This window comes from Dama dama, chromosome 17, assembly GCF_033118175.1.
Source record: "Dama dama isolate Ldn47 chromosome 17, ASM3311817v1, whole genome shotgun sequence".
NCBI classification, from domain to species: Eukaryota; Metazoa; Chordata; class Mammalia; order Artiodactyla; family Cervidae; genus Dama; species Dama dama.
In genome coordinates, this window is record NC_083697.1 from 65,388,894 (window position 1) to 65,414,027 (window position 25,134).

Below are 25,134 nucleotides of genomic sequence, written 5' to 3' on the forward strand. Positions count from 1 at the left end.
AGATATGCAACTGAAATGTTTACACGGACACAGCCTGCCCTCCATTCACCAGTGAAACCTTCTGACGTAGAAAATGCTAACTCTTCTCCCAGAAAGGAGCTTCCTTTCCAAGATCACAAAATCATCAGCATTTCATCTGCTAATCACACAGCTTGGTCTGGGTAACTCAGATACGGTGCTCTCATCACCCCTATCTGAAACCTCACAAAATGTCCACTTTTAGTAAAAGTAAACAGATAAAATTAGGAAGCTCAAAGTCATTTCAAAATAAGAACCAATTGCATAAATGTAAAATAGATTAAATTGTTAGCTGACAAAGCTATTTGAATTTGCAAACTGTGCATACATAAAAGTGGAAGCCAACATCTACCTTTTGTTAAAACTTTTCATAGAAGTTTTCTAGTGACACTTTGCCTTATAAGGAGACAAAGAAATTATGGTGTTTTGCAAAAAGCAATAAGGCAGGGGGTGTAACAGTTAAGATAAAATGAAAAATGAGCAGTTAATCCACAGTGTCATATAATTTACTGCTTCTTGTAGACTGATTTAAAAGCTATGATACATTGCAAATAATTATTTCCTAATCATCCAAAAATGAAGAATCCTCATAGCAATAAAAATGAGAAGATTCAGAATTTTATGGATAAACATAAATTACAATAAGTGCGGCCTGGTCAGTATTAGGAACCAGAGAAGATCAAATTGCCAACATCCATCGGATTATAGAAAAAGCAAGAAAGTTCCAGAAAAACATCTATTTCTGCCTTATTGACTATGCCAAAGCCTTTGACTGTGTGGATCACAACAAACTGTGGAAAATTCTGAAAGAGATGGGAATACCAGATCACCTGACCTGCCTCTTGAGAAATCTGTATGCAGGTCAGGAAGCAACAGTTAGAACTGGACATGGAACAACAGACTGGTTCCAGATAGGGAAAGGTGTACGTCAAGGCTATACATTATCACCCTGCTTATATAACTTATATGCAGAGCACATCATGAGAAACACTGGGCTGGAGGAAGCATAAGCTGGAATCAAGATTGCCAGGAGAAATATCAATAACCTCAGATATGCAGATGATACCACCTTTATGGCAGAAGGTGAAAAAGAACTAAAGAACCTCTTGATGAAAGTGAAAGAGGAGAGTGAAAAAGCTGGCTTAAAACTCAACATTCAGAAAACTAAGATCATGGCATCTGGTCCCATCACTTCATGGCAAATAGATGGGGAAACAGTGGAAACAGTGATAGACTATTTTTTGGGCTCCAAAATCACTGCAGATGGTGACTGCAGCCATGAAATTAAAAGACACTTGCTCCTTGGAAGAAAAGCTATGAACAACCTAGACAGCATATTAAAAAGCAGAGACATTACTTTGCCAACAAAGGTTCGTCTAAGTCAAGGCTATGGTTTTTCCAGTGGTCATGTATGGATGTGAGAGTTGGACTGTGAAGAAAGCTGAGTGCCAAAGAATTGATGCTTTTGAACTGTGGTGTTGGAGAAGACTCTTGAGAGTCCCTTGGACTGCAAGGAGATCCAGCCAGTCCATCCTAAGGAAGTCATTCTTGAATATTGATTAGAAGGACTGATGGCTGAAGCTGAAACTCCAATATTCTGGCCACCTGATGCGAGGAGCTGACTCATTTGAAAAGACCCTGATACTGGGAAAGATTGAAGGCAGTAGGAGAAGGGGATGACAGAGGATGAGATGGTTGGATGGCATCACCGACTCAATTGACACGAGTTTGAGTAAACTCCGGGTGTTGGTGATGGACAGGGAGGCCTGGTGTGCTGTAGTCCATGGGGTCGCAAAGAGTCGGACACGACTGAGCAACTGAACTGAACTGAATTGAATCAATATTAGTTAATTTCATACATGACAGTGTGGACTATGAAATCATGTCAAATGAAGAGATAAATAACAATTTTTATTTAACTTAAAAAACAATTTAGGAGTAGAAACGCCTAGTACTCAGAAAAGAAATAGAAAACACTGTCTGCATAAAGCTAAAATACTTCTGCATAGTTTGCTATTATAAGCAAACTATTATAAGTCAAAAGCCAAATGACAAAATGGGAGGAAAACTATTTCCAACACATAAAATGGTTACTTTATTCAAAATGAAAGGTTAATTCACTCAAAATAAAAAGGGCTCATAGAAACTCACACTAAAAAGATCAACAGTGCAATAGAACAATGAGCAGAGGATATAAACACACAGTTCACAAAGAAAGAAACAGAAGTGGTTTTAAATATACATTCAATCTTACCGCACGATGAGAGAAATGAGATTTAAATTTATCAATGTGGCAGAAATAGTTTGACAACCCTGCTGCTATAATCTTGGAAAAACAGTTAAACCATCTATCATTGATGAGAATGAACACTGGTACAATTTCTAAAAAGGAATATTGGCAATGAAAGTAAAAGTCACTCAGTTGTGCCTGACTCTTTGTGAGCCCATGGACTATATACAGTCCATGGATTTCTCCAGGCCAGAATACTGGAGTGGGTAGCCGTTCCCTTCTCCAGGGGGTATCTGCCCAACCCAGGGGTCGAACCCAGGTCTCCCACATTGAAGGCGGATTCCTTATCAGCTGAGCCACAAGGAAAGCCCAAGAATACTGGGGTGGGTAGCCTATCCCTTCTATAGCTGATCTTCCCGACCCAGGAATCGAATGAAACAGAGCCTCCTGTGCTGCAGGCAGATTCTTTACCAACTGAGCTATCAGGGAAGACCCTGATATTGGCAATATCCAACAAAATTTAAAATCAATATAATCCTTTGAGATCCAGAAATTCCAGTTTCTGGAATTTCAGTCTATTCTGTACTTACACTGCCTCCTGCAGAAGGCTGTATGTACAAATTCATTCTTTGCAGCACACTTTTAACAGCAAAAGGTTAGACCTAACCCAAAGTTTTACTAGGGCTGTTGCTTAAAAAGACTGTGGTACATCCACGTAATAATAATGGAACACTATACGAAAAACGGGAGGCTGTCCACGGAATATGGACAAATCTCAAAGATGTACCATCAAATGAAAAGCTGGTACCAAGGTGTGTACAATGTATTTCACTTTGGGTAAAAATGAGAAAGAAAACACATGCATACATGGTAGAATAGATCTGGAGAAATAAACCTGAAATGGGTTACACCGACTGCCTTCAGGTGGGGAAATGGAGGGTCAGAGATAGGGAAGAGAGGTGTTACTGCATTATGAACTTAAATAAATCAAATTTAAATTAAAAATGAAAAACCAGAACAAAATCCGATTATGAGCTGAAACATACATTCTACATGTAAACTCAATGCATGCATTATATACATACAGACACTATGCTGAAACATACATTCTACATACAAACTCAATGCATGCATTATATACACACAGATGCTACACACATCCATGTACAGGAAGACAAAGCCAGCGTGACAAAAACAGTTTTCTGAATGGATCCGTACCTTCTGGCTTTGAACAGTGCTACTGTTCCAAATTAGAATTCCTAGAAGGGTGATTAATGTTCAGAAATGAAATTGCTATACAGCATCAGGTCAAGTCCAAGAATATAAAGAAGGGGTTGAGTTCAATAATAATATTTTTTTCTTAGACACTAGTTTTCATCAATGTGGTCTGCTTTTCTGGGTGGTTCTAAAGGATTTCAGAGGGCAATTACAAAAGAGGAGTTCCAAAAACATTCTGTGAAATGGTCCCTTGACTGGAATAAATAAATGACTTGTCAAAGGGACTACTGTGAAGACTAGCTAATTTGGATGTGTTAGATTTGGTTACTATAGAGTCACACCTGGAAGAATGTTTTAGAGAGCCTAGTGATGGCAGCAGAATAAATAAATATCACTCATTTCATACATACATACAAACCAAAATGAAACGAGAAGAGAAGACCAGAAAATGGTACTATCCAGTGATACTGTGCTGATACTAAAAGCCACAGTAAAATGACTAAGCACAGGATACTTACTTTGGGATTTTCCTTAAAGTAATAGTGGGGGAAAATACAGATGAACTGAAATTGGCTTTGAGTACACATTATTGAAGTGAGTGAATGAGTACATCTGTTTTCTACTATTATTTATGCTTGAGATTTCCCCCAAAAAATCAGAAAAAGAAAAAAATGTAACAAAATATATAGCTTTGGAATATAATCTTATCTTAGGGCTACATGGATGCTTATAGTAAGTAAATACTTTTGTGCAATCCTCCAAATATTGATACTGTCTAAAGAATGGTAGATTTTAATAGAAATGAATTAACCTTCAAGGTTATGTCAGCTGATGTAGGGCACTTGGCAATAACAAGAAAACCATCCCAATTCTGGAGGAAGTGGCTATTGGTTGGGAAATGATTTAAGTGAGTAGTTACCGCCATTATCCAATTATTTTTAATGTCAAGGAAGTGTTTTTGAAACTGTCACTATAATAGTTTGCCATCAAATTTGACTAAATGTAAATAATCTACATATTTCTGTTGTTCATTTGCTGAGTTGTGTCCAACTCTAAAAATCTACATACACATATGCGTTAAATAATATGTGTTTTTTAACTTGGTATTTTTGTGGCAAATACGGTTGAAGAATGATAGTAAAATACATGGCATAGGTCACAGATTTTATCTATGGAATCGATGAACTTCACATTGAAAGGTGAAGCTGCTGACAGTCAGACAAGAATCAACTTTGAGATTCTGGATTTACAGAGTCAGCAGTACTCTCCAGTTTACCCGAGGACCAGCAGCTCATTCAATCAGGACTACGGTTTCAATCTTGGCTTCACTGGCGATATGAAATCAAGTGGACCAGATCTGGCAAATGCCAGATTTAGGGTTGTGACAAGCTGTGTCCCCCCAGGCTAACTTTCCTCGTCAGCCAGTTAAACCATACTTGCTCTTGCTACCCTAACAAAATGAGAAAGAAAAAAATGAAATAACAAATAGTAAGGATACCTTTTCTCTAAATGCAGATATTTCTGAAGCTCTTTAAAGTCTATTGGATGTGCTATAACCAGCACCTACTTAATACCCAGGTTGAGCAAGGTTTTAACTTTTTCTCCCATGTTTGCTGGTTGTATACTTTGAGGGAAGTTACTTACTGGCTTCTCTGCCTAAATTTCACCAGTGTCAATTCAGTTCAGTTCAGCTGCTCAGTGGTGTCCGACTCTTTGCGACCCCATGAACCGCAGCACGCCAGGCCTCCCTGTCCATCACCAGCTCCAGTTTACTCAAACTCATGCCCATAGAGTCGGTGATGCCATCCAGCCATCTCATCCTCTGTCGTCCCCTTCTCCTCCTGCCCCCAATCCCTCCCAGCATCAGGGTCTTTTCCAATGAGTCAACTCTTTGCATGAGGTGACCAAAGTATTAGAGTTTCAGCTTCAGCGTCAGTCCTTCCAATGAACACCCAGGACTGATCTCCTTTAGGATGGACTGGTTGGATCTCCTTACAGTCCAAGGGGCACTCAAGAGTCTTCTCAACACCACAGTTCAAAAGCATCAATTCTTCGGCACTCAGCTTCAATTACAACTCCTCAAATATGTCTTGAGGATTAACTGAGAGACACTGGAGCTAACACTGAGATACTCTTCTACACACTTTAAAAACAGAATTCATTTAATCTTTGCAACCTCCCTATGATGTCTACATTCTACCCAATGAGGACCCACAGGCAAAGAGAGGTAGCTGGCTCCAGAGCAGCATTAGGACCAGGATGTGAACCTCACTGGTCAGAATGGACGTCTGCATCCTTGACAACTGCTCAGGACCCAGGACACAACTCAAGTTCAAGCAGTAGCTCTTCCTTCATCTTTGGTGCTTATAGGTAACCACGTGATAGATCAGGAAACCCAAGTAGATATTTAAAATAAAGCTTACTCTATTAAACAGTTGGCAAAAACCCTCCCTAGTGTTTACTTCTTAAAATATCATTAATATCTAAGTTTATACGTAATTGCAAGTGGAACCATACAAAAATTTATGAAAAAGTTGACATTTTAAAATTTGGAATTACTCAGTTTAGAATATCAAGTTTCCAGAAAGGGTGTTTTACATAAAAAATTTAAACAGATAAAATAATATCTCTTCCCAATAGTGATAAAAATCATGAAATAACCTCGACTGAAAGGAGAATATTTTAAATGACCCAGGTAAACAATGGTTAACATTTTCATCCAGTCTTAATAAGAATATGGTGAAGGTAATTTCCATCTCAAGAAAAAGTGATTTATCTTAGAAAAAACATATATTCTAAAAATAAAAATATATATTCAACAAGTAAAAAGATAAAATCAAAATTTTAACTATGTTCTCAAAAGATTAAGTAGAAGAGACTATCCATATCATTACACTTGAATTATCCACCAACAGTAAGGTGTTTTGGAACATTTAAAAGACACTGAAAATTATTCAGTTGTGGATAGGTGTTGAAATGCATGACACTCCAAGCAATGAGCTTAAGTGTAATGAATCATCAGGTATCACATGAACCAAACAGCTGCCTCTGTCATTAACTCTAGGTAGTATGAGGTTTATTGCAAATTGTTACCAAATCTCCACTTTATTGAAATAAAATCCAAGTTGAAAAATAAGGCTTAATCATAAAATACCCTGTGTCATCTGAAAATAGAAATGTAATTACATATAAAGCCATACTGTTTCTTACAGTTACCAGCATTAAAGAACTCTGCTTTCTGAAATTTCATTTGCCACCAGATTGCAATGAATTATTGAGATAAACTCATGTCATTCTAAATGAAAATGTAAACCATGGTGAGGATTTTAAGGTAAGACAAAAAATCCAATATGTACAGAAATTAACCTTATAAAATGCAGTTCAATAATTCTAAAATTAATTATATTCCTGTTAACCCTAGTCCTTGGTAGCATACTTTTCCAACATTTGTTCCAGATATCTCATTTAAAAATGCTTATGTTATAGCCTCCAAACAGATTTAGCAAATTAATGAAAATAAATGTAAAGGAAATTTTCACTGTGTGGTTGTGTTCAGTAGCATTTTTCTGTAGCTCTGTAGAGTATACAAACAGTGGCAGAAGATGGCAGTGCTGAGCTAAAAAAAAATAAAATTTATGAAGCTGTTCCTGAAATCTTAGGTAGTCCACAGCCCAGGGACTCTAAGTTGATTGTTATAGATTTTATTATAGCTACATAGCTCCCTAAAACCAGCAAGCCTAAACTTTGAACTAAATGTTCATAAAATGATTAAAGATTATTCAACAGGACATCAGGGCTATTTAATGGATTTGTTTGTTTTTATTTGGCAGATTCTAAGAAATACTTTACAGCATTGTCATCCTGCCTGATTAGTAATTTTTTTTCAAAGTAGCGAAGTGCATCTAACAAAACAATAAAACGCAAACCTTTTAAATGGATCAATGGGACAGAAAGATCCATGCAGCTTACCATTCATCAGGAGAGCAGCCATAATCCTCGGGTTCAGGGACATGGCTTCAGAAAGCGAGAGGAGGGACACAAAGAAAGAAGAAAATAATCAAAGGAGGGCTGGGGACACAAAAGCATGAAAAAGGGAAGTACTGAGAGACTCGTCAGTTAAGGAAATAAACTTTCAGCTGATTTGGAAAGAAGGGCAGTTAGTATAGAAAGTATAATTTATGGTAACTAGGCAGATTTACAAAGTGTTCTTTCATGGGATAGCCAACTTGCCTCTTCACCATGAAATTTCCCAGTTGTATGCACAGGTATCAGTATTCAGTAGAAAATATTAAACTTAAAGTTTAAATACAGGCTAAAGCCAATGCAAAATTCACCACACAATGCATAATGAAAATAAAGGGTTTTAATAAAAAAAAAAAAAAACTTGTTACTAAGAATAAACCATCACACTGATAATATCTGCCAAGTACATTTCAGAAGCAAATTTGACTACCATGCAGGGGTGGTTCTTTAAACAGGTATATTAAAGTAAAAGTTAGTTACGTTGCTATAGCTAAAGAGTGCAACACTGCAAAAGATGAACATTTTAAAAGATACTCAAAAACGTTCACTTAAACCATAACTCAGCCGTTAAACAATTCATTACATCAAAAGAAAACACATTCATCAATACTTCATTTTCATCCATTGGCTCATCTGAGCACTGGATCTATGTATAGCTTTCATTTCAACCAACCAGTGATGTGACAGAAATGGTCCATAATACATGACAGAGCAGATTTTATTTTACTTCTTTATGTATTTATTTACTAAAATTTTCTTTTTGTTGTTCAGATTTTTTCCGGCTGTCTTGAGGCATATGACACTGTGAGAGCTTAATGCGCACAGGATGATCTGACGCTGATACATGCTGCCAAGTGATTCCCATCACGCGCGTGTGTGCCAACTTGCTTCAGTCCTGTCTGACTCTTTGTGGCCCCATGGACTGTAACCCACCAGGCTCCTCTGTCCATGGGGTTTTCCAGGCAAGGACACTGGAGGTGGTTGCCATGCCCTCCTCCAGCAGATCTTCTCGACCCAGGGGTTGAACCTTGGATTGTTCTATCATAGTATTAGCTGACACTCCCATCCATCACCTAATTACCATTTCTTTTTTTGTCGTGAGAACATTTAAAATATACTCTCTCAGCAGCTAAAACAGATTTCCTTATCTCTTGTTTCTTTCATTATACAAGGTCATTCAATAGTTTTCCTTTAAATTAAATGTATTAGATGTAGGTAGAGTTTAAAGATGCAGAGTTCCGTATAAAGCCACTGTTTTTGATAAATATATAATGTTCACTGGAAACTGGGGAAAATCCTCTCACTTCCTACGTGGCCTCTATTTCTTACCCTTCCGCCAATCTGGCCGTGCACCGACCTCATCACTCTAAGGAACCTGCAAACCATCAACTGTCTCCAGGGCAGGCTCCATCCACCCCCTTCACTCCAGTCACAGTGGGGGCGGTCTCCCTACTCACTGTCCTCTCTACCAAAGGATGCTTTCAGATGCTTGAGGGGAAGGACTAAATGGGCCCTCGGCGAGCCCAGAAAAAGCCACGGCCTCCTGCCGAGCTCTGTGAAAGCCAGCGGCAGCCCAGGGCTCTAGGCATCACTCCTCATTAACCTCAGGGCTGAGATGACTCCCTGAACCACAGCAGGGGAGGGTCTGAGGCTACCCAGGCAAAAGCCCTGCACCAAGGTTCTGCCAAGCGGCCTGGGTGGTGTACAGCAGCCTGGGACCTCCTACTGCGAGAGGGCTGGGGCCTCAGGGCTCAGGGCCGCGCTCCCGGCTGTGGTTCAACCTGGGCAGACGTTCAGGGCTATTCTGAAGGAGATGCGCAGCGGGTGACCCATACATCTGTTACTTTATTCCGTCTGCAGGAGTTTCCCCAAGACCACTGCCCTGGTAGCTCTGATGTGTGCCCCCTGTCTGGTTATTTGCCGTGGGAGGTCAGTGCTATTACATCTGCTTGCTGAGTTCTTAAACGCATTCCTGATCTCAGCGTGAAGCATCCCAGAGCCTGGTCTTAGCGATCAGATCACACCCCTCCACCGTGTCCCCAATCACAGCCTCACACAGACCTTTGTACTGCATTATGATTTTATAATGGTCTGCCTGATGATTTAATGACATCCATCAACCTCCAATTAGACTATAAACTTCAGTGGGGTGGAAGGCAGGTGAACTTTGGCTGATCATTAAATCCCCAACATCTAACAAAGTACTACATATTATACATAGAGATGAACACTTGTTGAGGCATGAGAATAAATGAACGGTTTTTACCCAGCTTTATCTACCAGTCACGGCGAGAAGTGAGATACGTTTATTGGTTATAATATAGACCTCGGGGCAATTTTGATAATTGTGAGATTTCTCATGGTGAATTTCCTCTCAAACTTAAAGAAGTTGCCGATTCTTTCAGCAAACATTGCTAAACAAAATATTGTCAAGTAAAACTACTCACATGCTATTTTCACATGTAAATAAAGATTATTATTAGGAGCATTTGGTTTTCACTTAAAGGGAAAAAGTCAGTGAAATGTTTTTAATACTGATTAAAATGACTTGCCCATACAAAAATATAATATTGTTTAATTTGCTTTACAGACTCTTAAAAAAAAACCAAAAAACTTTTCCCAGTTCATCAGCTCATTCTAATAGTAAGATTTTAAATTATCAACAAAGACAGTACTTAGGACTTTAGCCGAGAATAGCCACTGTATTGAGAATTCTACCCACTGAACATAAAAACCTCATTACCTATTTCTGGCTTTCAAGTAACTGTGATAAAACTGAATTAGTATAAGAAGTAATTTGTTAAAATTATGTTTTAGTAAATGTTTAACAGCAGAATTTCTAGTTTTTAATAAGCTAAATTTATAAATATGGTATCATAATTTATTTACATTTAACTAAAATCTAATGACAGAGTCTAACAAGTTTAATCATGGCGGTACTTCTGACAAAGTTAATCTTTACAAAACAAACATCATTGCTAGGTGTGTACTAGGTGTGTAACAAATCTTATTTCATTGACCATCATGAATCCAATTTAGGGCCAAAGTTAAAAGAAATGAGGGAAAACTTACTAAGACTAAATTTTGGAGCCTTGTTTTACTATGTTTAATAGCCTTGTTAAATATCTTCCTACAAATCTATAAAATACACTGAACGAGGTAAAGATTATACTACCAAGAGACTTTAGGTCTTGCCTTTCAAACTGATAAAAGCCAACAGAACTCATCTTGGACTCTGTGTAAGGTAGAAAGAGATTTTATTTTCTTAAAAAGTGCTTAAGAAGCATCAGCTCTGAAATCATAACCCAAAGTCATTTGTTAGTGTATAAAACTATGTGTTATTTTCCTTTGTTTTGCTAAATTCTGAGACAATCTCTATGTTTTCTTCTTCTGGAGGTGAAGGTATACATGGGTATTAATAATAGCTTCCCACGTTAAACAATGTAAAACATGCCACGGGCAGACAGGACAATATAACCATGTTACGGCTCCTTTAACCCAAGAGGAAATGCCTACAGGAAGGCGGTTTTCAGTCGTGACTCTTTCCTGTGGAGTTCAACAGAATTACGTAACAACTGTGTGTCTCTCCTGTTGTAGTCAACCAAGGAGTCTGAAGTCTCTGCTTCTCTAAAGCTTTCCTGTATCAGCAGCTCTCTGCAGTGCTGAGTCCCAGCTGCCCATCAGAAATGCTTAGGGGAGGGGATGGGACAATTACTTCTGAGGTCAGTAACTTTAGGAGTTTTCTAGTATTGTTTCTTAAAGAAAAGGAGCCTTTGTACTTTTAAGTATTGTATAAATTTATCATATTGGGTGAGAGTCTGAGGTTTCTGAACTGGAAACTTTCAGAAATCTATATCTCCATGCAGGTACCATAAATATAAAGTAATAAAAGGAATAAAAAAGCTCAGTCAGGGTTAAGGATTCTAAAAGCACATACATGATTTACTGGAAGTAGTTTAACAACAAGTTTCACTCAACAAGGCTCTTGGTATTCTTGAAAATATGATACATTATACAAAGGGAAATCCATTTTTATTTCACAGTTAAAAACGTCAAATAAAGGAATCACTATTTTTAAATTTCTAAACATCGCACAATTTCAGATCTGAGAAGAATCTTGGAGATCATCTGGTCTCACCATTCTCATTTTAAAGAGTTTGAAAACTTTGAATGGAACTGTCTAAGGTCATACAGTGAATTAATGACAAAGCTAGGACTATGACTCATGTCTTGCAACTGCAGCTCAATGTTAAGATATGTGATTTTCCCAAGAGGAAATTTGTTTCATTGGAAACAATCTAAATCATGACAATACTTAACTCTCTTTAACATTTACCAGTCTCAAACCCACTCTATCACAATATATAATACATGTGTTCATGATAATATCACCAATAGACACATGAAGAACATTGTTCTTTAGAACTACTGCCTATAAGTGCTTAAGAACTTATTCCAGGAATAAGAAAAACCTTGTAAAATGCAAAAGAACACCTAGCTATTATTCTGGTTCTCTGTTCTGATAGGTTCACAATCAATAACTACTAATTTGAAGAACTTGCTTATTCAACTGAACAAAGTAAAAAACGAATGTCAATATCACCAAAACAGAACCCTCTAAAAATAACATTTATGAATGCAAGCAGAATGTGCATAAAAACAAACGTCACCAAGTATAATACAACAAAGTCTAGAATCACAATAGGCCCTTTCTTCTCTCATCAGGGATAACTGTGGGTCAAATACTTAAGTGCAAAATGTCAGAGAGTGTAGCACACCTCTTCTGTACCAGCAGCCAAATAAAGAGGCCTGAAGCAACTGGGGGAGGAGAGAGGAAGGTCTCTTTTGTCTAAAGGAACTGGGAGATCTTCCGATAAAGAGGGAAGATGCAAAAGGGTATCCTGCCCTGGAAATAGATAGTAAGCCTCCTTCTTAAATTAGCAGCTTGTCCTTACCGTGTAAAAAAGCCATTCAGTCAAATGTATTTTTAGCTTCACTTACCCACAAACTTTACAGTCACTTTTGGTCATCCCTTCTACTAACCCAAAGAAGAGGCATAGCTGCCTCCATCTATTCCTCTTTACAGACCACGGAGGGGAGTCATCATATGCTTTTAGAACTTTTTACCAAGAGGTTATTTATTTATACTTTTAACTAAGGGCATTTGCATAATTCAGTACACTATTTTTATACTAGTTTACTGCTTAGAGACAGAGCAGGAGTGGGGAAGGGGGGGGGCTACAAGCCAGAAAAACCCCAAAGCAAGTGTCCTTGCTTGTATGGTTAAGACACCAGTCTTTTGCTGGGAAATTTGATAAATGGCCAGGATCAATCAACCAGAAGCATGTTTCATCTGTGATCATGACTTTTCAGGAGATGCAGAAATTAATTTTCTCACATTACCCTATAAAGTGTTTCAAAAAGGAGGCTTGTGAAGTTTAGGCAAGCATACCTAGAAGTAAGAAAAAAATGGGTGCTCAGCAAACACATTCTAAAGGACGGATTCTATGACTGCAAAGAGGAGAGGTGATAAAAAGAAAGCAGAGGGCCAGCTCTCGGAGAAACAATGTGCTTTAACACAGGCAGGCCGCATGGCAAGTTTATGGCAGTGGACAGACCAGCGTCAGATCAGAGGTCTGCGGGGCAGCTCTAAACACTAAAATATTATTGGGTAGGGCGCCTACCTCATAGTAATTCCAAATGAAAAACAATACCAAGCTATAAAACATAAAATGTACATGCATGCTGAAGTCAAAACAGCTGCTTTCTAGATTAAAAAAAAAAACAACCCTTCTCTAAAAAGAACTCCAATTGTACCAAACTGTTAACACTAATTAAATGTGTACATCATTAACACTGATTAAAGGGAAAAACTCACCCGTAAGCCACTCCGGCTATGGTGCACTTCTTAAACTGCATGACATTGCACGTCAAAGTACCAGTTTTGTCAGAAAATATATATTTTACCTAAAAAAGTGTAGAATTTCTCATTAGAATTTCAGAGATCATTTTAAGCCAGTCTTTTATTAAAGGGCTTAAAAAACAAACAAACACCCGTTCATTATTATTCTTTTAATCCGTTTTGTTACCCTGCAGGGGCACAATGTACTGAGCTGAGCTGAGTCACTCAGTCACGTCTGATGCGCTGCGATCCCATGGACCGCAGCCCGCCGGGCTCCCCTGTCCATGAAATCCTCCAGGCAAGAGTACTGGAGTGGGTTGCTATGTCCTCCTCCAGGGGATCTTCCCGATCCAGGGATGGAACCCAGGTCTCAAGCATGGTAGACGGATTCTTGAATGGTATGAACTGACTACTTTCTGCACATCATCAAGGAATATTTTCAACTATTTCTTCTAGCTTTTAAGCAGTGAATCATATATGAGGTGAAATTCTCTCAAGCCAGCAGAGAAACTACAGGCATACAGAAGTCTGCCCTAACAGTCTGAGTTCGCACTAGCAAGGGCCTCTATCGTTCCTCAACACGTGCTTGCCTGCACGCTGAGTTGCTTCAGTCCTATTCGACTCTGCGGCCCCATGGACTGTAGTCCTCCAACTTCCTCGGTCCGTGGGATTCAGAGCACTAAAATATCTTTCAACACTTCTCAACAAAACAATTATGGGATTAGTGATGGCTTGCTTGATTAAAAATAACTTCATACAACATCTGAATTAGTAAGAAAAAACAGCTTTGGTTTAAATGCTACCTAAGAGTAAGACTTAGCAAACGGCAATGGTACAAGAAAAGTAGAATACTTTCTTAGGATTACATATAATCCTAACTGAATTACAAATATATGCATATATGTGAATGAATTACATATAAATGAATTACAAATATATGCATTATGTGAATATAGTATGAATTATATATTTGAAATTCCTGTTTGACTTGTACAACTTCATCGATAAACTTCCTTTTTATTCCCCTTCCTTTCTGATCAAAAGTTATGAACAATATTAATACTGGGAGTTTATAACTCAAAAGCAGCCAATACTTTACATGCTAATCAGATTATATACTAAAGGACATCTCTCTGTGAAATACCTTATCCTGAGAGCAGAATATGCATTAGATAATATTCATTCACTAGAAATGAAAATTGACAGTTAGGTACTAACATGTACTTATTTATGCCAATCATTCAAAAAATGGAAAATCAGGAGCTGTCAATTCATCTAAAGTTGTCACATACAGCAGAAATTACACCAAATCTGACTTCTAATTCAGCATATCAACAAGGAGTTTGGTTCACCTGGCCAAGCTCCTCGTTCAGGTTAGACGTCCGCGCCATAGCCGCAGTGTCCGTGGGTTCATAGCGCATGTCAAGATCCTTAAAAAAAAAAGAGAGAGATCATCGAATGCAACTCATAATAAGAGATTTGAATACAGTTTTATTTAACTGGAGAGCTAAGGAGGTAACACTCATCTCTAGCCATCTCTAACCATTTCATTTCCTAAAAAATGCTCAATACAGAATACCATATTTCTCAGTAAGGGCAGAACAGATGGTAGTCAGAGCACATCTCTGGAATCAGGCAATCTTGGCTCACTATCATTCCACCATTTCCTAGATAAGTGACCTACTATAAGGATTAAATTAGATAATGGAGGTAAGGTGCCTCCTCTAGTGTCTGACACGATGCTTTATGTGAGCTAAAATAGCAGTAACTAAACACTGCTCAAATAATTAAGACTTTAAATCCCTGAAAAAATTAACCAAAGCAATTCCATCCTGTTGTACTGTCTTGACCAAGTCTCTTCTTACATTGTATATACTTGAAAATAAAGCAGATACAAGCCAGGGTTTTTATTGACAAGGCCAGGGTTTCCCAATTCATATGTCAAGTGAAAGGACCAAATCTGATGTTCCCTACATCTGTACTTCGGGCTAATCAACATCAGTTCTGGAATAGGCACCTCGTTTAAAGAAGGATAGTAAACAAATGGGCAATGTTTAGAGAGTGGTGACCACATCAGGGACTGAGATGGAAATCATATCAAATGAAGAACTGGAAGGAGGCAGAGAATAGTTTGGAGGTGGGGACGATAGTATAGGCATAGTAGCCAAGTTCAAGTATTTTGTAAGGCTGTCATCTGGAAACGAGATTAGCTGTTTTCATAAAAGATCTATTGGGAAGAATCAGAGGAAAAGGAAGGCAGTTACTTATCATCTCATTTCTATCCAAGGAAGAAGCTGCTTGGTAAGAGACTATCTATCAGGAATGTCAGAAAAGTCTCTGTATATCAGAAAAGCAGTTGAAAAACATAAGCCTTCTAGGTACATACTAAAATTATGTAATTATTTGAAACAAATATTACTTTTGAAAACCCAAATTAGAATGTGAGGGTGGGATATTTCAAAAGAACAGCATGTATACTATCTATGGTGAAACAGATCACCAGCCCAGGTGGGATGCACGAGACAAGTGCTCGGGCCTGGTGCACTGGGAAGACCCAGAGGAATCGGGTGGAGAGGGAGGTGGGAGGGGGGATCGGGATTGGGAATACATGTAAATCCATGGCTGATTCATATCAATGTATGACAAAACCCACTGGAAAAAAAAAAAAATAATAATAAAAAAATAAATAAATAAATAAATTAAAAAAAAAAGAAAACCCAAATTAAAAAAAGTGACCAGTTATTTGATTTTCATAATGAGCTACTTAATTGTTTCTATATGTGGAAAACCTTCAATAAGTTTTAATTGTACTTATACAAATTTTATTATACAATTTTTTCAGCAACAAATTGAGCTATGCCTCCGACTCATTTCAGATTTCTACATTAAACTGATCTTTTACCAATGAATTAGAGATGAAAGGTTGAAGCGGATCATTCACCATTGGAAGGACAATGAACAGTTGCAAAAGCAGCATATTTTTAAAATCCTAATATTGTTCATATTGAAAGACTTTCAAACAATTGAAAAATCAAAAGATATTAAAATTTCTTAAAATAAAAAAATATACTTTCTGGCAGCTTATGTTTAAAGACTTAATTTACATAAATTTATTAATTTTAACTTTGGTGAAAATAACTGAAATTTAGTTGGAGAAGAGTAACATTTTATAAACAAAATACTTAGGAAACAGATGCCCAAAACACTTCCCTAAGATTAGAAAAAAAATAAGAAAAAAAATTAAGACTACAAATTCAAGCACAGCTGAAACTGTTTATAGTGTGGAAAAATACACTACAAAGATGAATAAACCATGACAGACAACTGGTTGCCATGAGAAGCTAATCACAGCATCACGTCTATAGCGCTCGATTGTTTATAAAGTTGTCCGCTATGTCACGAGAGTCCCTTGATCTATATAAATATTGCGAGATGCAAGTAAAGCTTGTTTTATTATTCCCACGTGATTGGCCAAGAAAGCAAGTCTCAAAGAGGTCAAGCAGCTTGGCAAAGTTCACACAGCTAGTGTACTACAGAATTAGAACTAAAATCTAGTATCTTAACTCTAAATCCAACCACAGACCTATCTTCCTGAGCATGTCTGGTCTGTAAACTTGTGTGATTCTGACGTGAGAGACTTTGTTACAATTTTCACACGTCAAACGAAATTTGTTATTGTTAGATTATAATTAGCCTTAAAAATATTTTGAAATGTAGTCAATAAAAAGTAAAGTATAATTAAGATATTTTTTCTGAAAGATCAAAAGACCCTATCAAGAAAAAAAAGACAAAATATATGTTGAGCATAATGAAGAACAATAGCAATTCATATTTACCCAATTTATGAAGTATGCCTGGGTAAATTTCACCACTTCTAATGTCACCAGCAAGCTGATAGGAATGAGGTTATTGAAAAGGATGATGAAGGTCAAGAAATTCAGTCCAAAATTATTAGCACCACCATCTATTGGGGGAGGTAGAAAAAAGGTCATTTACAGTTTTATATTTTGTTTGTATTAACCAGAATTTTAGCATTATAAGAACTTTTCATGTTATATATCTAGAAAGTTGGAGAGGAACACTGCGCTGAAAACACATTCGTATTATCAAATACATTCTTCAAGGTGGAATAGTGTTTTTATATTCAAGATGTTGTGAACCCTATTAAGAACTGCATAATGGTACTAAAAAGAAAGTGCTACCAAATATTTCAAACTCATTCCAAACATGAAGTTCAGAGGTATTATGGACATAGAAGTTTAGAGATATTAGTTGAGGGAGAATCTCAACTGGGTAGAACAAATTTTTGAAAAGCATTTCTAACTTGAAAGATGTGTTAAAAGCAAACAAACAAAGTATTAGCAGCAAAACCAACCCAAATAGCAACAACAGTGTAGGTCTGAACCCTACATAAATTATATTCTTACTCTTTAACAATGTAAATAAAACAGTTATCCCAGATAAATTGTAAAGTATACGAAGAAACAAAATGATGGCAGTCTTAGCAGTTTTAATGTTGAAACAGCAAACCAACGACTTATTAAAAATCAAGACCCTTGAAATAACTACAAAGCTAAATCAATATAATAAAGAAAAAAAAACAGAAAAAATCTCTTTTGACATAAAATTTTACTCGAATCTTACACACTCTTGGAAATTAAGTATTTATTGGTTAAGTGCTCACCAAAAGGAAATGTAAACTTATTTCCCAGAAATATTCAGTAAAAAGATAAATGCTACAAAAGGAAACTATTTAATAGTAGTCTCCCTAAAAAAAGATGATTATCAACACAGAACTCATTGTAATTATGAGTTCAAATGAAAGTATATTAAACATTTAAAAACATGTAAAATTCTTTTTGATGATTTAAATATACTCAATCTATTTTCTTTACCAGATAGCTATATAACCACTTGTGTTAAAAATAAAAGAAATCAATAAATTTAAAATGACATTAATAATATAACTATTTTAGAGTAACCACTATATTTTTAAGGATTCTGAAATTTTAGAGATTGTAACATTTTACTTAACTTTTACTGGAAAGTGCACTGAAAAATAAAGATTAAATGTCCTGTTATCTTGGCAACAAAGTTTTCTTTTTAGAAACAGGAAATTCCAATATCAGTTGTGAAACAAACTCATGTTTTCATGAAAGAAAAAATAAGTACAATAAGCACTTCGATGCTCACAGTTTAGATTGAGATACCAGTCCCTTCCAGAATGCCTTCGATTCCAAATGGCTGAGCCCACAGAACAGACAAGAGACATGGCAATCAAAATACAAAATAAAATCAAAATCTGTACATTTGTAATCCTTTCGACATTTGAGAGTTTAAGTGGCGGACTTGTCGAATTCTGTAAAGGGAAAACAAAGATAAGTAGTAATGAATGTGTACAAATAATCTAGTAATGTGTATCTAGTATTCTGGTGAGCATGACAAAGTCACAACTCAAAGTCTACATATGATCCAACACAAAGCAATCAGATGCAACAAGCTGTCAAAAGTTAACCACCTCTCTTCCTCCACCACGTCACACAGTCCTTTTTCTATGACATAAAACAACAAGAAAGAAGAGAAGGGAATAACACGCCTTTTGAAGACACAGCTTTCGCATTGTGGCAGGTAAGATGCAACAACGCATCAGTTGACGACCTAAGCAAATGGTAGCTAGCATCTCAGCTCCCAGACAGAGGCAGAGAAGGTGACCTGTGAACCATAGCCAGAGATGTGGAAATCCCAAACTATGAAGACACTCTGGTTTGCAGGGTTTTTACGGTATTTAGTCATTGTTTTAGCACAGTAGGAATCTAAGAAGTGCTGGCTATCAAGAATCATTAACCACAGTCCTGCTTGCCTGTGGATAACATCTTTCTGCCTTTACAAGGAACAGAGTTACCAGCCCTCAAAGCAGATTTTCATTGAGCATCTTAAGACTGAATTTCCCACACCCATGTAACCACTGAACACTCATGATGTCTCAATGCAGAGAAGGAGAACCCACAGGCCTGTGTAAACATTTTAAGTGCCAGGATTAAAGCAGATTAAAACTGGTGTCACATAAAAATGCTGTGAAAAAACAGTCAACATCTGACTCATGAGTTTTTCTTTCAGTTCTATTTAAAAAAATAAAATAAATTCTAAAATTTGATCATTGTCATAAAATTATAAGATAAAACGCTTTAATGCAGAGTACTCATCATTAAACAGACAACTTTTGCTGATCACTGCAAATGTTAGTAAACTCTGCCAGTGGACCGGTATACAAAATTATTAGGTGTTCATGCACTGGCGATCTCTGGTGGAACTTTCTAGCATTTTTGCATGGAGTCAGCCATTTCACAGCCCCACCCACTGAAGAATGAGATCTGGATGCAGAGTGTGGGGCTCAGGTGTCTGTAACAGATGGTCCGCTATATTTATCAGGACTACAGCAAGGAGGGCTACTGACAGTAATGCTGCAAACACCCAGGTCCCTAAGGTTTTCATAGACAAAAACCTCACCTGCATTAGCTTGGTGTCATGTCCAGTGTAGACAACTATTCCATGAACCCACTGTGTATTTCTCAGCTGAGCACCTCGCAGAAGAATCTGGTCTGCTCCCAGGGGGACAGTGCTGTGACAGATTATGTTGACATTAGAAATGACATTTCCCCAAGTGCTGAAGAACTCTACAGCCACTATATAGTCCTAAGAAAGTTTCTGCTATGACAATCACCCTTCTCCTGTTTAATTTTTACAACAGAAGCAATTTTCCTACCAATAAGAATAATTTTCTTACAAAAGGATAGCTGAAGGGAAGCACTTCAGTTACCTCCAAACCAGGTACTTCCTACAACTTCATTATCCAAGATAGCAGGCAACAGCATGGAACTCAGAGGCTCATTCTCAAGCCTGTTGAAGACTTTTCCTGATTTAGCAAGTCCATTTAGGTTTCTGAGATATTTAGGAGTGGTAAGATTAGGGGATCTGTTTCCCTTCGCTCACCTTCCTTCAAGTTAAAAATAGTTTTGTGCAAAATAAAGGTACAAATAAAACACACAAGGTAAGAAAATGCATGGATCTCATCGGATACTTTGTATTGCCATCCACACCGCCCCAGAGATTAAGTTTGTATTAAAATCTCTAGACCATTCGTATGTATTTGAAGATCAGTTTTCTGAGAACTGTGAACACATTTTCAATAAATGGTAGCATCTAAAAGTCTTAAACACTCCTTTGAAACGACAGCAAATTGAGATTCTTCATTCCATAGGAGTTAAGCCACATTTTTTTTGTGAATAAGGGTCAAGCTGGGTCTTTTGTGGATTTTTTGCAAGGCTACCCACTATGGTAAGTTGTGGGTTAATACAACCTCTCACAGAGCTATCACAAGGGTACAAGCTATCACAAATACAGTGGGATTCTTAATGGAATCATACTACATAAAATTTAATGACTCAAAGGTTCCTATTATTACTTCTTCATTTTGCTGATTAAAAAAAATCTAAAAAGGTCAAATGTAATGAAAAATTCATTAAAAAAAACAACTTCCAGAAGAAAGAGGAAAAGTCTCCAAGTAATTGTCTCCAGAAACAGAATTTGTTTGTCAGAGAAACAAAAGACTGAAGCTTTCATTTCTGGTGAGATTTTATAATCCAGTGGGGGATCCAGTTGTAGTTTGGGGCTGGGACCTTCTTTTAGGAGCTACACAAATGTCACTGGCTCAGTTGAAATCAACCCAGATGGGTGGGTAATAACAGCCCCTGAAGCCATCTACTTAAGTGAGTACATCCTGAGGAATTTGTATTCCAATTTAAGAAAAGAACACAGAAACTATAACTCTCATTCCTTATGCAAAACAACATGGCTTTCAGACCCATTTCAAAGTTTGGGGTGCACTACAGAAGTGGGCGGGGCCTTCAGGCAGGTCTCCATGAAGCTCCTGGGAAGCTGCTAGATTATGTGCTAGGGCACATAAATGCCAACTGTTTCTCACGTACCTAGAGGTATGACCTAGAAACTGTCAGCTCAGCATCTGTGGCATAGATTGACTGGAATGAGGCAAACTCTTCAAAAGCAAAAACTACTTCTCAATTACAAGGACTCAACAAGAATTAGTTACTAGTTTTCATCAGAATTGGAATTCTGAAGTTCCTAGCAATAGACAATGACCTTTATCCTTAATACGGTCAAAGTACATTCATTCCAAACTAAAGGGGCTCTGAGAGCACTAGATAATTACTGTAAAAGTCAAATGTGCTACAAACACAAAGATACTGAAAATCTATGTCCACATTTCATGTAAACTGAAGCATATTATATAAATTCTATCTGCACCCCAAATCTTGGCACCATCATATAAAGTTTCTCCTCCCCTGTATGCATTTGCTTGGCATCGATCTGCTGGGGAACAGATAAGAAATGGAAGCTGGCCAGTTAGGGACCTCAGACTGCAGAAACTTGCATAAATGGCCAAATCTATCATTAGTCTATAACCATAAGTTCATGGAAAGATCACTCTGTGAAAAATTTAGAACAATATACAATTACTTCAAAACTTACAGGAAGACTGGTGGATCTGTTCAGGGTATTCACGTGTGCTTTATATTTCAAACACTGTAATACTGGAACTACAAAATTCTGAAAGCACTGATAATCTCTCCGGCTGGCGGGGTGAGCTAGAGCATTTAGCGACGTTTAGGCGGCCACTACAAATGCCTACTAGAAAGGAAGGGAGTCAGAGGGGACCCCACCCTTCCTGCTAAATTCTGCACCATGTCTTTGCTCCCCTTCGTAACAAAACTCCTTGAAAAAGTTGTGTTTTTTTAACTCCTTTCATTATGTCAAGCTAACTCTCATCAGGATCTACCAGTCCTAATAGAGCTCAAGGATTTTCACTTGCTAAATCCAAATGTAGGCTCTCAGACTCACTGCACTTGATTTCATTGCCTTCAGTGGCCCATCTGCCTGGATATGGGCTTCTTCACTCTCCTGGTTTCTGTGCTACCGATCTGATCACAGTCTGTTCTGCCAGTCCCTCCTCTCAAGTCTCAATGCTGTCCTAAGACGGCCCTCTCCACGTTCCTAACTGTACCCGTTCATCCTCGGTGATTTCTTCCAATCCCACAGCTTTAAATATCTATGCCAAATACTCTTAGATTTATCTCATGAATCTGGACCTCTATCCCAAATTTCAGGCATATGTGTTTTAACTGCCTCCTGGTATCTGTTTGGACATTACAAACTTTTTAAGTCCACAACCAAACAGCTGATATTGGCCCTCAAAAAAGTGCCAGCTGATCCCCATTTCACTCAGAATAACACCCTTACAATGACATACAAAGCCTAGTATGACTTGGCCCACCATTACCTCCCAGTTCTTCTATTGCCCTCTTCCCCAATCATTCCACTCCAACCATACTGGCATCAATGACATACCACAGTCACTTCAGGTACCTGCCCTCTTTCCAATGATGTAACCATACAGCGGATCATTTGTACTGTCTATTCCTTCTGTCGAGAATCACCTGCCTTCAGATAGCCAAACACTGACTTCCTCATCTCCTAACACCTTTGCCCCAATGTTACCTTCTCAATGAAGCAATATTTGCCTTCCTGCAGCCATATTAACTAAAAGTGATTCCCTCCCAAGAACTCCCAATCTCTCTTATCCTGGGTTATTTTTTCAAAAGCATTTATCACTTTCTAACATAGTATAAAATTTTCTTGTCATTTTATTGTTGGTCTGTTCGTCCTTCTCTTACTGCAAGAAATTGTTTCTCAAGGTCAGGCAGATTTGTCTGCTTTTTCCATCATGTCTCCTTAAAATCTGCAACTGACCTGGCCTCCTGGGTCCAGGGTGACTGGATGAGGGAAGAGGCAGGAGGAGACAGGAGGGGAAAAGAAGGGGATGGAGAAGGGCGGGAAGCAGGCATAAAGGTGACTACAGATCAAATGGCCTAGAAAAGGGCATATGAAGTTACACAGAGAAGGCAGGAAACTGTCCCCACAATGAACCCCGGTGGGTAGAGTCTGAGCTCCTTGAGGCATCAGAGATTACAGGAAAGGACCCAGGTCACAGAGAATGACAGCTACGTCTGTCAGTATTCTGGCCAGAGAAGAAACCACTAAACAGTGTGCCAGCAGCCTGGCATATCCAGGAAAATATCCGGCTCCTCGGCCGACAGGAGCCCTGGGAAGCCTTCAGCTACGTGAGGTGTACGGCGTTAGGAGCACTCTCACCAAAGAACTCTGGGTAGAAGTAACACAAAAATTCTTAAGAAAGAGAGTTTGACTTATCAAATGGAGAGAATAAGAAAATATCTACCAAGGTCAGTAATACCCTACAACAGAGTGACTTGTGTGTTTTTATGAAGACCAATTTACATACCTGTGTCCATCAAGCCTTATGTTTCCAACAAAATCATAGAGATGTCTGTTTGGACTTTCACACTCAATTCTGCCAGAAAGTCTCATCAAACTGTCAATGTCTTTTATATCTGATGTTGCTGGTAAGCCCTGTTTAGAAATTTTTAAATTAGCATAGAGTATATTAAATAAGTTGTATGTGGGAGGGAGCAGGGAATTCTGAATTCATCCACACCTTAAAATCTAAGAGATCCCACTATTTTAGAACAATTATTCCCCCCCTCTCTTCGTCAGATCAAAACTAGCAGATATCTTCCTCTCAACTTGCATGTAGGTTTTTTTTGAACGTAGGTATTTAGGAGAACAGGGCAGATTTTGCGAAAATTCTAAAATATCTTAAAGAGATTATAAACTAGTCTGCAAGGATATTTTGAATTAAAGACTTCAAAGAATTGTTTGCTTCCAAAAATAAGATATTTAGCATTAGGCAGTCTAAATCTGTCTGCTGAATCTCAGAAAGGGAATGTAAAACAACTAGAATCTATGCCAAGAGAGTAGCTGTTTTTAGTCTTTCAGTCCACGGAGAAGGAAAGCTCCTAACAGCTTCTCCCTCCGTCCACCAAGAGTCGGCTGTCTCTGAGCAGCCTTCACTACCCCACGGCAGGTTGAGTTCAGGTGCTGGGATGACCTCTGCTTCCACCACAACCCAACCTTCTCACATGTCATTTTCACCATTTGTCTAGGACCCAAGAGGATACTTTCTTTAATGTCCCTTTTAAAACCTTAAAAACCTTACAGTGACTTTCTATTAGGAAAGGTATGAGAAATAAACACAGAAACCTAACCAGTTCTCTGAGATGAGGGAGCCTTTAGGCATCTTTTACATGTGGCAAAGCCAAATGATATGGGCCAGGTGAAGGGGAAAAATAAACAAGCTGACACATGTAACAGCACTGAGAACTACTAATATTATCAGAGTAATGGCTTTTACATAAAATATTAAAAATATTACAAAATCATTCCTATCTGATGAATCACATTTAATCAGGCAAGTAAAACTGAATTTTCTGTAATATTTAACTCTTCCAGTTTATAAAACCACTTCATTGTGGTTCAATGAGGAAAGACTTGCAAGTGAACAGAACTGCCTCAACTCGAGACAATAATATTAAGAAATAAAGCTATAGGGGTTCAGAACAAAACTCAAAAATGTTTCATTTTTGCATGAGAATTATTTTGAGCTAAAGGCAGTGGAGATCCTGAGGGTTCAAGGGAAACTACTGTCCCTCCCTTAACTATCTAGAAGAACTTAAATTACGGGCTTTTCCCAGAGAAGAGTTATTGCCAGAGATAAACTTTATTTAAAGTGGGCCCATCCATCTGGCAGGGC

The 25,134-nt window shown here is 37.8% G+C and overlaps 1 protein-coding gene across 5 annotated transcripts in view; it reads right to left on the reverse strand.

Annotated features, from left to right (window-relative positions):
* Positions 1-25,134, reverse strand: part of ATP8A1 (ATPase phospholipid transporting 8A1) — a 226,199-nt gene that overhangs the window by 133,318 nt on the left and 67,747 nt on the right. For 4 of the 5 annotated variants that reach the window (XM_061164664.1, XM_061164663.1, XM_061164666.1 and 1 more), the window contains 6 exons: positions 23,767-23,894; positions 19,899-20,010; positions 18,585-18,750; positions 17,228-17,355; positions 14,744-14,821; positions 13,368-13,456 (listed from right to left, as the gene is read on the reverse strand). In XM_061164664.1, coding sequence (XP_061020647.1) covers positions 13,368-13,456; positions 14,744-14,821; positions 17,228-17,355; positions 18,585-18,750; positions 19,899-20,010; positions 23,767-23,894 — 701 coding nt within the window. Of the gene's footprint in view, positions 1-7,435; positions 7,481-13,367; positions 13,457-14,743; positions 14,822-17,227; positions 17,356-18,584; positions 18,751-19,898; positions 20,011-23,766; positions 23,895-25,134 lie in introns of all 5 variants that reach the window. The other variant, XM_061164668.1, reaches the window with a different exon arrangement.